The 17,263-nt window shown below is 49.1% G+C and overlaps 1 protein-coding gene across 1 annotated transcript in view; it reads right to left on the reverse strand.

The window, feature by feature from the left end:
• Positions 1-17,263, reverse strand: part of FBXW4 (F-box and WD repeat domain containing 4) — an 83,982-nt gene that overhangs the window by 42,309 nt on the left and 24,410 nt on the right. The window contains exon 5 of the mRNA XM_032422954.1: positions 13,695-13,789. Within this exon, the coding sequence (XP_032278845.1) occupies positions 13,695-13,789 (95 nt within the window). The remainder of the gene's footprint in view (positions 1-13,694; positions 13,790-17,263) is intronic.

Genomic DNA, 17,263 nt, shown 5'->3' on the forward strand with positions numbered 1-17,263 from the left:
CATAGGGAAGAAAGGAGAAGAGAACAAGAGCCAGAGGAAAGAACCTGAGAGAAAGCAAAACTTGGAATTTACTGTAGTTTGGAAAGTACGAAATGCTTAAATCAAGCAAGGAGAATAAAACGCTTGCAAATGTCCGTGCATCGATATCAAGGTTATACATTTTTACCATATCTATCCTGTGTGTCCCGTAGAATCGGGAGGATATATTAATTTATGTAAGTTGTCCACTGTTGACTCTCACTGGATGCACCTCTCTCCCCCAGCTCCTAGCTTTCCTACCTTTCTGATGGTACCTTCGGCCTCTTGGTTTCCCCTTGCCCGGCTGGCTTGATTTCTCTGCACTTTCCCTTGGTGCAAATCCCTCATGGTATTTCAGCTGTTGTCTCCATGCCATGACTGAGCTCCAGGCCACCATCCCTGGCTGTCGCTGGTCACAGCTACCTGACTGTCCCATTACCACCTCAAACCAACAGGCCGGGGACAGAACTTGGCTTGGTCAAAACCAGGCCCCCTTCAGTTCTCAGGCTCAGGGAAGAACTCATGTGGGTCCCTTCCCGCCCTGTCACGTGCAGCCGCGACCACCAAGTTATTCCTAAATCCAGGGCCGTCTTCCCACTCTCCCTGGGAGCCCAGGCCCTTATTGCTCACAAACCAAACTCCTGGAAAAATATCCCAATGGCCTCAGTCCCTCCCCCTCCAAAGCATCCTACATACTGGGCAGCCATATTAATCCTGTAACTGATTCAATCTGGTCACAAATCTTCCAAAGGGTCCCTTGCCATCCTCAGGTTAAAGTCCACTGCTCCTCAAAGCCTCCGAAACCCTGCCCCAAATGTCTCCTCCAGCCTCACTGCCCACCACTCCTTACGTAAGCTCTCCACCCCAGCCAGCCAAATTGGTCTCCCGTGAACCCCCAGACTTACAAATGAGCTTCCCCATCCCTTACCAGGTCTTTGTTCCCCTGGTCCCTGTGCCGCAAGTTCCCTCCTATAACGTAAATAGAGCCACCCTTAAGTCCCACTTCAAATTCCATGTCACCCAGAAAGTGCGCCCCCCCCCACAATTTCACTAAAAGGCTACTGTTTTCCTCCGATTTCCTGTCAAGAACCCTGGCAGTTGATGGCACTCACACTCTCTACATCTACACTCTACACAGACTGGGATGAATTGTTGTCTGAGTACATACCCTATTTTCCCAACGGGACTACAAGCTCCTGGGTAGTAAAAACTGTCTCTTGGGCTTCATACTCCCCATGTGACATTGCACATAGCAGCATTCTCAAAACAGCCATAAGGCAGGCACTCAGACATACATCACACAGTTCTGAGTTTACATTATCTTTTTTAAAAATTCCAATATTTTAGCTAATTTCTTTCCTCGCAAAAGGTCCCAAGCATGAAACCGAGTTTAATGCTGTAAAAGTAAAAGTAAAGAAGGACTTTTTCAGGGTGATAGAAATATTCTAAACTGAATTGTGGTGATGGTTGTACAACTCTGTAAATTGACCGAAAATCATGGAATTGTATACTTAAATTGTCTCTTAAAATGGGTAAATTTTATGGTATGTAAATTATACTTTCACACAACTGTTTAGAAAAAAAGCTAAATGTAGGTCTGTGCAACCTTAATTTAAATAACTATGTAAAGAAAAAAGGACGGATTCTTTCTATAGTTGCCCAGTGCTGAAATGGATATTTAAATGCCCTTTATGTTTGTGCTCATTACAAAAACATTTAAATACAAAAAAAACAAAAAACAAAAAAACAGGAAAGGTCAACAGAAATCCCCTAATAAGAAATAACTCTGAAGAGATAGTCAAATAACTATTATACTATTTTGTGGCCTTTTATTTTCATTTAATAAAAGGCTAGGACATCTTTTGGAGTCAATAAATACAGGTCTCATCATCCTTTCAGTGGCGAGCTGGGCTTCTACTGGGTGAACATACCATAAAATATTTGGCCAGACCCCTATTACTGGATATTTATGTGTTCTTAACGTAAGTCTTTATGCATGCATCTTGCACACTTGTCTGGTTGTTGTCTCAGGATAAATTCCTAGATGTGGAATTTATGTGTCAAAAGGTTTTCATGTTTTTATTTGGGTACTCACTGCCAAACTAATGAAATTTTAAAACTCTAACTTTCCCTCTTATTCCTGGATCCACCCTTACCCGCCTGCAAAGGATTTTCCTGGCCACAGACCTTTAACAAGTGGAAGAATCCTTTGAATAATCTGTATTTTTTTTCCTGTTAATTTTTTGTTTTTATTCTCAACCACAGCTCACCCTGGATACTAGTAAGAGTCAAGATGGCCACGAAAGTAGGGTGTTGTGAACACATTAACGCATGCGTCCCTCTCTCTTGGCCAAATGTTACAGATCGCACCCCACATCCAGCTGACCCTTCTCTTGGGTCCTTCACCGTAGGGCCCCAGTCCACTCACTGACTTGTTCAGAGAAAAGAGGCCCAGGCTTGGCCACGACAGCTAAAGCTACAGCCGCGACAGGGAGAAAGTAACAGGAGAAAGAGAAACACCCTACAAGAGAGTCCTCAGGAGAAAGAGACAGGAGGGTCACGTGCTCGGAGCTGAATTCTCTCTGCAGTCCCTGAAGGCCATGGTGCAACAAGTTCAGAGTGAGGAGCATGTGCTAATAAGCAGTGGCCGATTGAATCTGGAAGCATCCTATAGGGGGAGTGTGCTCCTGAGACTCCAGAGTTTGGCCCAGGCACCACAGGACACACCCAGGGCAAGTCTGGAGCTAATCTCTCTCTCAAAATTCCCCAATGAAGAAGGAAGAAGGAAGACTCCTGGTGGCCACAGGCAGAAAGGGTACATACATTTCACTTTACCCCAAACAGCTCAGCTTCCCCTTCCCTATCTGTTCAGCCAGCGTTTGTCACATATGCAAGAGAGCCATACAGAACGGGACGGAAGCAACCCCACAGCTGCACGGTGGCTCTATTACTGGGGCATACTTGCACTTGAAAAGCTCTTGCCTCTGGCCTGTCTTCGTGTCTTCCTGTCTAGCTCAGCTCCTAGAAAAAAGCCAGTCTCAAGCTTCCCACCTGACCAACTGGTTGCTCTGCCAGCATCATGAAAGTAGTGGTCATCCCTTGCCTATCCTCACCTCCAGCATCACCAGAGCATCCAGAAGCAACCAGACATCAAGTGTCTGCAGCCTGGAAGCAGAAAGCCACACGTGCTCTCTAGATGCAGCAGATGAAGCATGGGAAATCAGAGGAAAAAAACCCAGTAACCCCACGTTAGACTTCATCAAGCCTACCCACAGTGTGGAGAGGGTCAGACAAAGCAGAGGATGGGAGCCTTGGCTTTAATGCCTTCTCCAGGTGGGCAAGCTCCTGCCTTCAAGACACGGGTTCTTCAGCCTGCACACCGACAAGGCTCCATCCCCAGGGCCAGGGCGCACACTGAAGCGCACCAACTTTAGATGCGGCCGTTGTCCAACCTGCTGTGAGGATCAAATATTATACCATGAGCACATGACCATTGTTCTAGAAGCTGGATTATGGATTTGCTGTAGGAAGAAGCAGAGGTGGAGAGAGCAATGTAAGCTGAGCAGGGCCAGAGACAAGTCTGAACACAAGAACATGGAAAAGAGGGGCATCTGGGTGGCTCAGTCATTAAGCGTCTGCCTTCAGCTCAGGTCATGATCCCAGTGTGCTGGGATTGAGCCCCTGCATCAGGCTCCCTGCTCAGCAGGGAGTCTGCTTCTCCCTCCCCCACTTCCCCTGCTTGTGTTCCCTCTCTCACTGTCTCTCTCAATGTCAAATAAATAAAAAAATTTTTTTTTAAAAAAAAAAGAACATGGAAAAGATATAGGTGTGTCTATGTGTGTGTGTGGGGGGGGGTCACAGCAAAATATGATTTATAATTATTTTAATCTCCTAAAAGATTCTCCCCCATGACTTGAAATTCTCTTTTGCAAATTAGGACCCTGCTCAAGATTTTGGAGGTTATCACATCGCAACTGGCACTCCATCTGCCCCCTCCTTTACTTTTTTGTGCACTATTCATGTTTTAAATTTGCATTGCAAACTATGAAAAAGGAAAGCTTCTGCAGAAAGCAATTTCCTGGGCCAGCAGCTCTTGGGCTAATATTCCCTTTGCAATTACCATGGGCTTCTGCATGCACACACCCCCCTCCCCCCTCCTTCCTCCACTCTTCCCTGTCTTGCCAGCACCTTCTGTCTGAGCCAAGCCAATCGGACAGGGTACTACCGACCAGGTCACAAACTAGCCCCTCTGAAAACGCCCTAGCCAGAGGAAGAAGCAAGGCCAAGGGGGGAAGGGGGCAAGGATCTTGGGTAGTCAGCTTGGTAGGGCACTCCCGAGGCAGAGGGGTCTCATCTGCAGCACACAGGCAAGAGAATTCACACAAGACAGGAAATAAAAACCCCTCCCCGCTAAGGTTAAAATCTGGAAACTTCGAAAGAGTCCTGTTCAAGAAACTGCTAGAGAGGCACAAGGATTAGCAGATGTCCAAGCCACACAGCCAGGGTTCTTTTAGAATCGGTCTGAAGGAAGAGAACACAGTGGTCGGCTTGCTGAGGCATAAAGCATCCTTTACCATCATCCTATGGAGAAGCTCTAGTCAGCACAGCAAAATTCAGAGTCGACACAGGCTTTCTGAGCATCTTTACAGACAGTTCCCCTATAGTCAACCTATTCCATGGCCGCTCTACGCGATGGGGTCTATTTTTCTTGTCCCAGCTCTTAGGTCCCCAGCTTCTAACCTCCCAAACAGAACTACTATAATAATGGAACTCACTCACACCCAGAAACGGTCATGGACAGTAGAAATCCCATTCTTGGGTCTTAAACCCATGACCCAGCAGGGCCATGTGTGACCGCCCTGAGCTCAGACACTGTGGACTGCCAGCTGGAGAGCCCAGGGACCAGGACTCTGGGAAATGGAAAGGTGGTGGGGGAGAGAGGGACACCTTTTCAAAATACCTGGTTTGAAATGAAAACAAGGAACTTAAGACTTGACTACAAACTGAAGTACCAAAATCTGTCCCAAATGGCCCAAGAGCCAGCTACTCACAGCAGGAGGACGGGGGGACCCTTCCACCCCTGACATCACCCCCGAATGCACAAACATACACATGCTACGGATCCAGCCACATCTCATCATTGCCTTATTCACTTGGGCCCAGTACAAACCCTACCCCACCCCCCAGTCCACTTGCAAGTGTGAGCTCCATTGCCCCAAGAAACTAAAATCACAGATATTTCATGAGGATGCCTCTTTTGACGGATCTGAGTGTTACAGCGAACAGGTGGGGAAATCTTCTTAAATATATGAGTATTATCATGACAGAGCCACTGGAACGGATCAGTGCCGTAAGTCAGACAGGGCTAGAAGTTTCCGCCCTGCCATCAGGTTCCTCTTTAGCCTTGACAGATCAAACTCAAGCCGAAGCAGGCTACAGAGATCAGCTCAGCATCCGAGCCAAAGGTCTTCACAGTGAGGGACCAAAGCTGCCCTGGCTGGGCCTCTGTCGGCCCGTGTCCCAGATTAATCACCACCAGAAGGGGCCTGGACACCAGGCTGCAATCCGAGCCCAGCAGCACCTGCACGGGGGTCGCCCCAGCAACTCCCGCACTCCTCTCAGGCAGGACTCCGGGGCGTGAGGGTGGCCACCTGTTGACTAGGCTACCTGGAGCAGGACGGCAGGACACTCAGCCACCTTGAGTCCTGCAGGTAAGTCACGGATGGCTTGCGTGGATTCATGGAGAAAGGAGGAAGGTTACGGCAACTCAAGCAGTGAAGTCAGGGCTCTGAGAGAAAGAAAATTCTCCGCCTCTGGACAGAAAGAGAGAAAGGCACCAATGCTCCTCTCCTCACTGTCCAGAGGGGCACTCGAGCTGGAGACCAGCTGTGGGTGAACTCAGCCCTGAGGCTATGAACTAATGAGATGCTGTGGGGTGTTTGGGACACGTTCTTGTCATCTACACATCAACAGGATACTGATGGGGAGGACAGAGACCAGAGCAGGCATGTCTTTTTCAAAACACCCCCAAATGCTGCCAGGTATACCTTATGAAAGGAACCTTAGAAACAATTCTCCCTGTGAGGGCATAGAAGAGCTTCCTCTGAATGCCAGAGAACAGGTCTCAAATGAGCTCCTAGATCAGTAAGCTATTTCAAACATGCGTACCCTCAGAGCGAGCAACTACGTACGGTGTGTGTACACATATCTGTCAATGCTAGAACGCAGTTTTCAGGACCAAAGGGCCCTATTATAAATTCTTCTCAGATGGCAATCTCTTTTATTTTGTTGTTTCTCTGAGGAGAGTAGGAAGAAGTATTCTTGAGGCTCAAAAAAAAAAAAAAAAAAAAAAATCAAAAGGAGGAAGATAAGCATGAAGATCTGTATCTTAGAACCATCTGTCCCAGGCCCTCACTTGTGATATAAGGAGCAGACACTCATGGATGCAGTCTTTCCCACATGTCCCATGGCCCCAGGGAAGGAAGGGTGGGAAGGGGTCAGAGTCAGATTGGAGTGTGTGTCCCTTGAAAGAGCAGAGGAAAGCACAGGTCAGACGAGAGGAGAAAGGGCTCCTACACAGCACCTTCGTGTTAGAGGGAACACCCACATCCTGACTGTTACACCTTGTACCTCCAGAACTCCAGCTCCAGGAATTCCCTTTGAACTCCAGCTGCAACCCAGTGAGGATAGAGCAGTGGCTACAATTACACACTGCTGGGGGGGGGGGGGGGGGAGTGCATGTGACAGGCCATGAAAGGTCCCTGCCTATAAAACAGACTGGAAAACAAACCCTTAATTTAAATGTTAATGAAAGTGCTGTGGAGACATCAGAGGCTTCCCGGCTGCTCAGAGAACAGCTACACCAGGCCCAGAATTTATGGCTCCCCTTCACCCTCCCGCCTCCCTCTCTGCCTCATCACCCACTGAAGTTTAGAGTGTGTGTGTGTGTGTGTGTGTGTGTGTGTAAAAAAAACCCACCAACTAATTTTAACATTAACTCCATGCTTCCACCTGGGGATGTGGATTGCTAAATTATGTGTTGGCAGAACAGTGATCAAAGGTGGACAAACACAGGCACACTGCACACACCACCCAGAAAAGTCAGGGTTCGGCAGAGAAAGGACGTGCTCTCTTCCTGATGAGGGGAGAGAAGAAACCGCCTGCCGGTGTAGGCAGGGACTGGAGCCAGGAGGGGCAGGCGGCGGGAGAGCGGGAGGCAGGCCAGTCCCTCCAGTGTGCTATTCCCCCAGCTGGGAACTCAGCACACCGTATTACCCGTTGGACTGGTCCCTGTCACACGACACTGTCTAGTTCACGGTGGCTTCCCCAGGGTCTAGCACGTAACACTGCTTAAGTATCAAGACACAGAGTGGGGGAGGGAGACAGACAGACAGGCACGTGGAGATGGAGAAAGACTGTGACCAAGACTGAGGGATGGCCAGGTCTCCCTGTCAGGACAGGCAGGGTCTCAGGGCACAACTGCATCTGCAGTACCCTATCTTCTGCAGCGGCTTCTGCTTCTATTTGTGATGTTTTATTTAAGTCCGCTCTTGACCACTGAGCCAACCTTGCTGGCCAGGGAAGAAGTGGCTCCCACAAATGGGTTCTGGGCCAGCCAGAGCTGGTTGGGTTGCTGGTCTTAGGCCAGCAGCTCAGCACATGAGCTTCCCTGTGCCCATCCCGCCCTGGGCAGTGGCAGAAATCCAGGGTCTTGAGGAAGTGAAACCCACCCCTGTGGCATCTCATCTTTGCTACTGATGGATACATGTGCACCCGCCGGAGAGGCTTGGCTTAGCACAGGCAGGGAACTCCACGGCACTGCACTGAGATTCGGCAGGACCAGACTCTGTTTCAGTTGTATCCCTACACTGATCCTTTTCCAATTTACAGTCATTTCAGGCTGGACCAGGAGGCCCATCTAGCATTACCCAGAGCTCCAACTTTCTCCAGGTGTCATGCCCCTCTTCTAGCCATGCCCGCCCCTGGCCCCTCCGCGGTGTCTTTGCGCCTCTGACTCTCTCATCCGGGACCACCACACGCAGGCGGCTCCCTTGTGTGTGCTCTGTAGCCTGGCAAAGGAGGACACCGAGCCACTCCTTGCTTAGGGAAGGTCTCCCTTCCCTAGATGGGCCCCAGAGGAAGCTTTCCTCTGCCCCGGCCCTGGGAAGGCAGGACAGAGAGACGAGTTGGCCACAGGCCAAGCCACAATGTAAACCACGACAAAGTCAGCCGTCAGAGTCTCTCCTCAGGTTATCGAGGTTAGCGTTCCTTTTCACAGCCCAGCTCCTCATCACCAACCAGAAAGAGCAAAACTCAGAGGCACAACTGTTACTTTCGACTCATTTTCCCCTAAAAGCTCAGAGTTATGCAGTCCAGGGCCACAGGATTGCTGAGCCACTGGGAACCAAAAGAATCCAAACTGAAAGTTGGCTGTCTCTTTTTCCAATCTTTCAAACCTCTCTGTCAGAGAAAACTCCAGATGCAATTACCTTTCACTAAAGAAAGGTGTATTTCAACAGGCTGGGGAATATGCGTTTACCACACACACACCACACAGTAAACCCTGCAGCCACTCGAACAAACACCCTGCTCTCCCCAGAAACCCACCCCCTCCCCAAACAGTACACAGTGATTGCTTTCCTTCCAGACTCTCCCTCACCTCTGGGAGAATTGAAGCAAGCAGGAGCAGCTCCTCCATCAAAACCCCCCAGAGGCCACAACTCACTTTACAAATTTGAATCGGTACATTTCATGCAGACTTGGACTATTCCCCCCAAAAACAAACAGGCCACCACAGTAAGCAAAGTTACACAAAATTATATTGTATATTTAATAACAGCTAAGTCAATTTTCTACACCTATACCACTCATATATTTCCCTAATGACAGAAACAAGAGAGAAGGGATTAAAACCCAAGTGTCCTGGGAAGCCTTCCTGACCACACTCACTCACACGACAGCAAGTGTTGTTCGGAGATGGAGAAAGGAGTCTGCTGAGCACCTCCTTGTTCTCAGAGGGCAATAAATATGGTGTCTGCAGAGGAAGGAGGAGCTGTGGACTGCTCACTCTTCCCCTAGCAGGCAAATAGGGCAACTGGGTCTCCGCATTCATTTCACCCCCCAGGGCCCCAGGCCCCCAACCCCCTGCAAACCAAAGATGGATAAGCATTCACACTCCCGGGATGGTGCAAGCACTCAGTCGCCTGAGTGAGCCCAGGCCTCAGGCATGTAGTGCTCTCCCCCACCCCTCCACCTCAACTCGGGCCTCTAGGAAGAGAGAATGTTCCTCAGGCCCCAAGAGTCTTTCAAGGGTCACAGCTACTGTCCATCATGCTGGTGGATGAAGGCACAGCAGTGACCTGGGGCCTGCCTCGTGGTCGTCACTCAGCACCACAGGACGCGGCTCTAGGCTAGAGACCTGAGCTCAAACAGCCACCTCTTCTGTCCCACACCACGTGTGCCCTGCATCAGTCTTCCCCGAGCCTCACTTTCTCCCTCTGCTGGAGAGGGCGGAGTTTCGGGCACTTAGTATCACCTGGCAGCCATTACAGTTATGCGCCCATCTCACCTCACCACGGAGTAAAATCCTCACAGGAGCCTCCATCTACCAAGGGTTCGGTCAATACGTGGGGAGCGGGGAGGAGGAAGGAAGGGAAGAGATGGAAAGTCGAGGGAAGGAAGGAGTGTTTAGCAGTTCCTTATTTCCTCACGCTTATTTGCTAAATTTATTCAGCTAGAAATAGTTTTTAAATGGCAATACAATTTATTGCACATTTTAAAAATTCTGCTTTTCTGTGTTACTCCTGGAAAGGTGCTCAGAATCCAACGTGACCTCAGGAGGTTGTGTGTGAGCTACACAAGCACACCTGGACATACGCCCTTATGCCCCAGGTGAGCCTCCCATAGCTCCTCTCTCTTCCATCTCAGCCTGTCCTCCTTTCCCTCATCAAACAACTCCAGGCCGGGCCCCCTCTCTGGAAGAAAGGCTTCACCAGTAAGTCAGGAATCTTAAAAACAGGATCCCTGGTGTCAGGGCAAGAAGACGGGCAGGAGGGCACACAAGAAGTAGAGAAAAAGGTCCTTGTCTGCCACCCTCCTGTGGAGACTACTGGTTTTCCTTCTGTGGTTTTGAGCACCTAAACACTGCTCTAAGCCCAGATCTCATATTAAATATCACCCTCCACAGCTGTTTACCAATCAAGAACTCAAGGTCACAGGAGGAAGGAAAGGTGACATTTGGACACAGGACAGAATACTGGCTTTCCCCCAGTCACGAGCACCTCAAATAAAGCCTGAGGCTTGAGGTTTCACGTTTCTTACAAGTGTCTAAGCACACACCTAAGAAAAGGTGGCAGCAAAGCCCCAGCATCATAGATAAATACGATGAAGAGCTCTGACAAACTGTTTTCAATGGAAGAGAGATTAATTGAGAAAAGGCATGTGGCACGTCTCCTACCCGTTCAGGATCCTTCTAAAGGGATGAGGGAGCAGTGAGAGACTGGGAAGTCATCGGGTCAACCAGGAATACCGGCCCCAGAGGGTAGCTGCTGCCCACCTCCCCTCACGTTCTTTGTGAGGGGTTCACGGCCACATGCCAGTAGTGACCACATGCACACCGATGACCGTACTCAACAGGGTAGGTGGCAGGGAGGGGAACAGAAGACAGCCAGCGAGGGCAGGAACACATGGGGCGGGGTGGGGGACGAAAGATTCCTGCTGAGGGTCCCACATCTCAAGAAGACTGCAGACGAGCAGCGTAGCTCCAGGAGGGACACGAGAAGTCCCCAGCCATGCTGGAGACATGAGAGCAACTAAAGCCTCTGAACAAATGCCACCCAGGGGAGGAGAGATTCTGTTTAACATGATAAGATAGCCCTTTTAGCTTTGCCAAGTATTTTCTTTTTCTTTAAGATTTTATTTATTTATTTGCCAGAGAGAGAGAGAGCACGCACACACAAGCAGGCGGAGTGGCAGAGGAAGAAGCAGGCTCCCCGCTGAGCGAGGAGCCCGATGTGGGGCTCGATCCCAAGACCCTCGGATCATGACCCGAGCTGAAGGCAGACGCTTAACTGACTGAGCCACTCAGGCATCCCTGCCGAGTATTTTCTTATTATCTCAGGTCATCCTCACAATCATCTAGTGAGGTCTATAAAGGAAGCAATATCCACATTGAAAAAATGAGGAAACAGGCTCAGAGAAGGGAATGGCTTACCTGAGGCCACCCTGCTGATGGTGGCAAAGCAGAACCTCAGTCTTCCAGAACAGACCCTGAGGCCAGGAGGCAGGGTCTCCCCAGGTTGGGAAAATGGAAGCATTCATTGACAGGTTCAAATTCATGGACACGGAGGGAAGAAATGGATCTAATAATGGGATGAAACCGCCCTAGCCAGGACACTTCAGGGTAAGAGAGAAAACGGGGGAGAGAGCAGCAGCATCCACCCTGGCCATCTAGTAAAGCCAGGATCCCCAATGCAAACTATTTTCAAAGAGTCCACAACATCATCTGTCAAGCTGGGGAAAAGGTCATCTCAAACAACTGTGGTTCAGGAGCTGAAAAGCCAGTCAACAGTGACTGAGAGAGTCATCTTAGGGCCAAGGAAATACACCAAGAGGACAAGGAGACTCTGAAGGAGAATGAGAAGAGAACAAAAGACCCAGGTTTTCACCGAAAATGAGGCACATCAAGGACTTAGCAAAGGGTCTGGCACAGGGCAAATGACTAATACACACACACTGGGGCCACTGTAGGCTGGTACTGGTGCTGTCAGAAAGCTAGGTCCTTCCTCAAAGCCGGTCTGCAAGTCGTGGCCAAAACAAAACCCAGTTTACTGTGTTCTAAAGTGCTTCTCAATGCCGAGACAGACTCTGAGCTCAACCTTTTTTTTTTTTTTTTTTAAAGATTTTATTTATTTATTTGACACAGAGAGAGACAGCGAGAGAGGGAACACAAGCAGGGGGAGTGGGAGAGGGAGAAGCAGGCTTCCGCAGAGCAGGGAGCCCGATGCGGGGCTCGATCCCAGGACCCTGGGATCATGACCTGAGCCGAAGGCAGTCGCTTAACCAACTGAGCCACCCAGGCGCCCCTGAGCTCAACCTCTTTTACTGAAACTATCTTCAACAGTTGTCATGCTCTATTCTGTTACGGGGTAGCCTGACACATTCCAGAGAGGTGGCTGGAGCAAGGGATGGGGTGCTAGTTGAAGCTGGCTGTGTTCTTTGGCCTAAATCTCCAGCCCTGAAGAGCTTCCCTCTACCACCGGCCCCACCCCAGTCCATCCCAGTCTCCTGAAGCCAGCAGATGTCCATTGGATAGTCACCAGCCCACCTGCCACCTCCCACAGGCTCTTCTGCCTTCCTTCAATGCTTACACACATCCAGCCCACAGACCCCCAAGCCTGGCCAACTGGCTTTAAAAGGGGCAGCAGTGGAAAAACACTGTGGAGGGGACCGTGTCCGATGGCTCTGTTCTCCACCATCCGCTCCCACACACTTAGGCCTCTCTACTCCCTGCTGGTCTTTCCTTCCCTCTTTCCTAGGATTGCTAGAATGATTTGTTCTGAACAGCGACAGGTTTATAGGTTAGCCGACACCTCCGCTCTGTGGAATTTTAATTAACTTCTCCCATCGTCAATATGCTAAGGAATGGGGTCTCCATTCTCTGGGGTCAGCAATGTGTTTCAGGTCCTGCTATATCAGCCGTCAAATTGAAGAATTAATGACGTGGCTAATCGGCTCTAATTCTTTAGAAAGAAAAAATTTTTAAAGGGAGTTGTAGAAGGGGGCAGGAGAGGTGCAGGCTCCATGGGGTGAGGAGAGGGAGGCTGAAGGGGGCTGAGTTGGTGGGGGGAATCAACTCTCTCGTAAAACTAGTGACTGACTTAAACCCCGTGTTGGAGGGTGGCAGCCCTACAGCTTGCCCACTGATCACTTAGGTGAGGAGTGAGGGATGAAGGAAGTGAGGGAAGACCCTAGAAAAACAAACACTCTGATAGAGCAGGTGCAGGAGAGAGTCTATGTACCCTGCTGGGGAGGAGAGAGGCTCTGCCTTGGTTCAAGAAAGCCTAGAAAGCAGAAATCAGGATGCAGAGCTCACTCATTTACTGGTAAAGCTAGAGAAAAAGAGGCCAAAGAGTAAAGTAAAGCTGCCATCAAAAATTTGGCACTTCTGCTACAATTATCACCCTATGCCACATACCTGTCCCCAATTGGACTTGGGCCCCACACCTCTCCTGATGACTCAGGTCTGTAAGGGATACTCCAGAAGACATTTTCCAAGGGGAACAAACCAGATGTGGGTTGTGAGAGCAGGCTGGCTGGTGCAGTAACTTCCCCGGGGTGCTAATAGGCCTCTGCTTTGGAAGTAACCCCGGAGGGCATAGGCTCCAGAAGGGGCACTCTTGTAACAGCTGGCCTCAGTCACATTTTAATGGTATTTTTTCCCCTCATATTTCTGGAGTAGATGCCTAGGAAGTTAACCTCTGGAATGTTGTCTCTACCCCACACACATATGAAGTGAGCCACAGACTTCAAGCCTCTGGAGGATTTTCAAAATCTCCAGAAGACAGGCTCAAAGCAACCTACAATATACAGGAGGAAGATTTCCTAGCCCACCCAACCTCAGAAAATAAAAGCATTATTATACAGGACAAAACCATACCCCAAAACGTCCCCCTTACCTTAGTACTGGGCTGATTGCAATGGACCAGACTCGGTCTTCAGTCTGGATGGTGTGTAAGCACTGCCCCAGCCGACCTGATGCCAAAGGCCAAACCTGGAAACAGGAGAGGAGACGCTCTCGTTGGCACTGCCAGGGACTGAGATGCGGGGTGAGTGTCCTGGGGAGGTGGGGGAGGGGAACGGAGACTCCTTTCTGTCCTGCACATGCCGAGTTCAGAGAATGAGCAGAGAAGCCTCCCCAGCCTCTGGCTCACCCACCTGACTCCCAGTCTGAACTGCCCTCCTTAACATCCACCTGAGAGCCCCTCTTCACCACCCAATCTTGTATCAGGGAATCAGAAGCTCCACACTCTTCAGCTGAGCCTTGACTCAGCAGGGTGAGCAGGTGGGACTCACCTCTCTCAGTAACTTCCTTGTGTTTGTGGGTTTTCCTTTTTCCTATCTCTCAACCAGATTTTTCTTTGGGCGGTAGGGAGGAGGATGATCAAGGCCCAGTATGGGGGAACAAAGATGGAATTAGAGCAGAATTAAGAGAGAGGAGTAAAAAGAAAGACACAAGGGAAGGAAAGAATGGAAGAAGAAGAGCAGCTTCAAAGCACGAAGGTGGTGTGTTGTTGTTTGTTTGTTGATAATGCCCAGGATCCAGTGCTATTCATGTCAGCAGGGAATTTAGCACCTAGTGTCACCAAAAGTAGCAGAAAAGCTTAACTCTTTTAAGCTTCCATATCTCCTACAGGTTAAAAATATTGCTTGGAGCACGTTATCTGGTCCCTATCAGTCAGGAATGTACATTAGCAGCCACTCCGGGCTTAGCTCTAATCAACACTCAGGGAGCCCTCAGCAGCCAGTGCATTTAGAAATCTCCCATTAAGCACAAGGCCCCCCTCACCTCACCCAACCCCAGATGACACACTTGGGGAAATAAGCCTCTAACCAAACAGAAAGGAAGCCTCGAATGTACAGGGCTGTCCCAGACAGTGGCCAAGGAGGGATCCTGAGGCTGCCAGATGGATCACTGACCTCTCAAGGTCCCTGCAGTGCTATAAGGGGGAACACACAAAAGCCAGTCAGGACCTTAGATGGAAGAACTTTCAGGAGACATTCCTTGAGTTTAAGGGGCAGGTGACGGAGTGGGGGTGGTCTTGCCTTCTTAGGGTCACATGACATGTCTTCCCTATAAAAGGAGAAAGTGTTTTAAGATTTTGTGTATGCATGACAGGGGGAGGAGGGTGTGAGTTCTTTCCAATATAGGGAAAAGAAAATAAACTTAACAAGAAGATCCTGAACAAGGAGGGGCAGAAAACAAAGGTAAATACCACAACTTTCCTGGAATGCCAGGATTCTGGCTTACCCTTCTGGATCTACAGCCAGGCCACTTTGCCTGTAACTAAATGCATTTCTAATGTCTTCTTTCACACAGTTCCAGCCCGGAGGAGAGGTTTGCCTTTTCTCAGATGCCAACTCTCTAGGACGCAGGTCGGAGGGTGAGGAGACACTAAAGGCCTCTGATTATAAAATCTATGGGGACAGCTCCAGTCCTGAACTCACCAGTGCCCCCCACGGAAGGGGCTGGTGGATTCTGACACTGTGCAAACCACAGGACAAGGTGTCCGGTCTCCAGGAGGGCCTCAGGAGGCTTGCTGCCGGTGCTGAGCATGACGTTGGGGAAGCGCTGCCCTAGCAGGAACCCAAGTGTCATGACGCCTGAGGGAGGGGAGGTGACAACAACGTGCTGATCACATCTTCACCCTCAGCAGTCAAATCCAAAACAAACCCATCCCTGGAAAAGATATAACTTAGTAGAAGTGGATATTTATATAGTCCTTTCAAAAAGCAGTTGACGATATGTATCAAGACTCTTAAAATGACCAAAGCCTCACACCCAGTAATTCTATTGCTGAGACTCTACCTGAAGATAGTAATTCTAAAACGAAGAGAAACCTATATAGTAAAAATATTCCCCGCAGCCTACGGCTGCAGGAAGAGCAGATAGGGCACGCGTGGGCTTTGGAGTCAGACACATGTGGGTCTGAACCCAGTTGTTATCTATTATCTCTGATCTTAAGGATGTTTCAGGACTTCTTAGCCTCAGTTTCTTCATATGTACAACGGAAAATAAAACCTATCTTTTGAGAGCTGCAGAAAAGTCAAGAAATGCGTAAAGCACCAAACACGGTAACCCAGCATCTGGCAGGTATCCAGCATTCAATAACGGTGGGTCTTATTACTCATTAAGCCATTGAAGATGACACTTAAAAATAATATGTAATAATAATAGAAAACCTTATAAAATAAAGTAGGTACAGTAGGGTATATTGGATATCCAAAATATATTATGAGCATAATTTGTGCGGAAACAATTCTCCTAAAGGAGAAAAGGAGAAAATGAACAATTGTAAGGTGCTTAGCATCGTGCCTGGTTACTTATATATAAACAAGCAAACCTCTGCATTGAAAAATAACTAAAAGAAGAAAAAAACAACAAGTTCAAATGTTCCTTCCTTCATAAAGTCTCCCCTTTCAAGCCAGATGTGATCTCTCCACCCTGTGAACTTTCTGGCCCTCTCCCTAGAGCCTTGCACACTTCACAGTCCCGGCCACTTCCCATCAGCTTCAGAGCCACTGCGGGCATGTCTGAGCTCGCCTCAGGAGGAGAGGCTGGCTCTTCCTCACCTCTGAAGAGCCCCAGTGCCTTGCACACTATGCCTTGCATACAGTAGGTACTTTTAAGAATAAATGGAAGAATAGAGAACTAAGGGAGACAATGAAAGAATGGTCAGGACCAGCCCAGGCCCACTGAGAACATTCCTACATTCCTATCACATATCAGGATGGAGGGGCAATCCAAACTAAGCCACGGTTAAGTTTGAAAGTGGCGGGGCGGGGGGGGGGGGGGGGGGGGGCGTGGGGAAGAAGGCTCCCTGAGCAGTCCCTAACTCAGAAGTCTTACAAAGAAAATGTTTTAGTTCCTTTCACCCCAGTAAAACAAATCTCTTTCCTAAAACACAGTACGTATTTGGGGGAACTCCCAACAAACAGGCTATAGATGTTTACAGGCAAACATGACTAAGTTCTCATGTAGGCTGGGGTGTATGAGAAGCCTATAGAAGCAGCTATGGGACCGCAGAGACACCAAAAAGAAATGGAGGGCTGGTTATACAAGACTAGCGCTGGGTAATGTAGAAACAGGTCAGGAAGATGAACGCAGCTAGAGGCAAAGACAGCAACGGAGAGGGAGCAGAAGCAGCGTCCAGAAATCTGCAAAGATGAGCTGGCCTGGAGGTCACTGGGGAGCCCCAAAACAGCAGGCCAGCTTTCTGGAGTTGAAGAACCGGGCGGGGGAGGGGGAGGGATTCTGTCACTGACTTAAAAGAAATCCTCAAAGGAAACAGGATGAACTGCGGTGACAATTTTGTAATTAGAAAGTACCTACTTTAATGCTTAAAAAAAACTGAATCCACCAAATAGGGTTGAGTCGGTACTTAAAACATGAAACTAACCCAATATCCCAAATATTGGGATTACTATCCTTTGACTACAAGCAGTCCATCCCCCTGAATTGCTACCT

The sequence above is a fragment of the Phoca vitulina genome, unplaced genomic scaffold (assembly GCF_004348235.1).
Source record: "Phoca vitulina isolate PV1807 unplaced genomic scaffold, GSC_HSeal_1.0 scaffold28, whole genome shotgun sequence".
NCBI classification, from domain to species: Eukaryota; Metazoa; Chordata; class Mammalia; order Carnivora; family Phocidae; genus Phoca; species Phoca vitulina.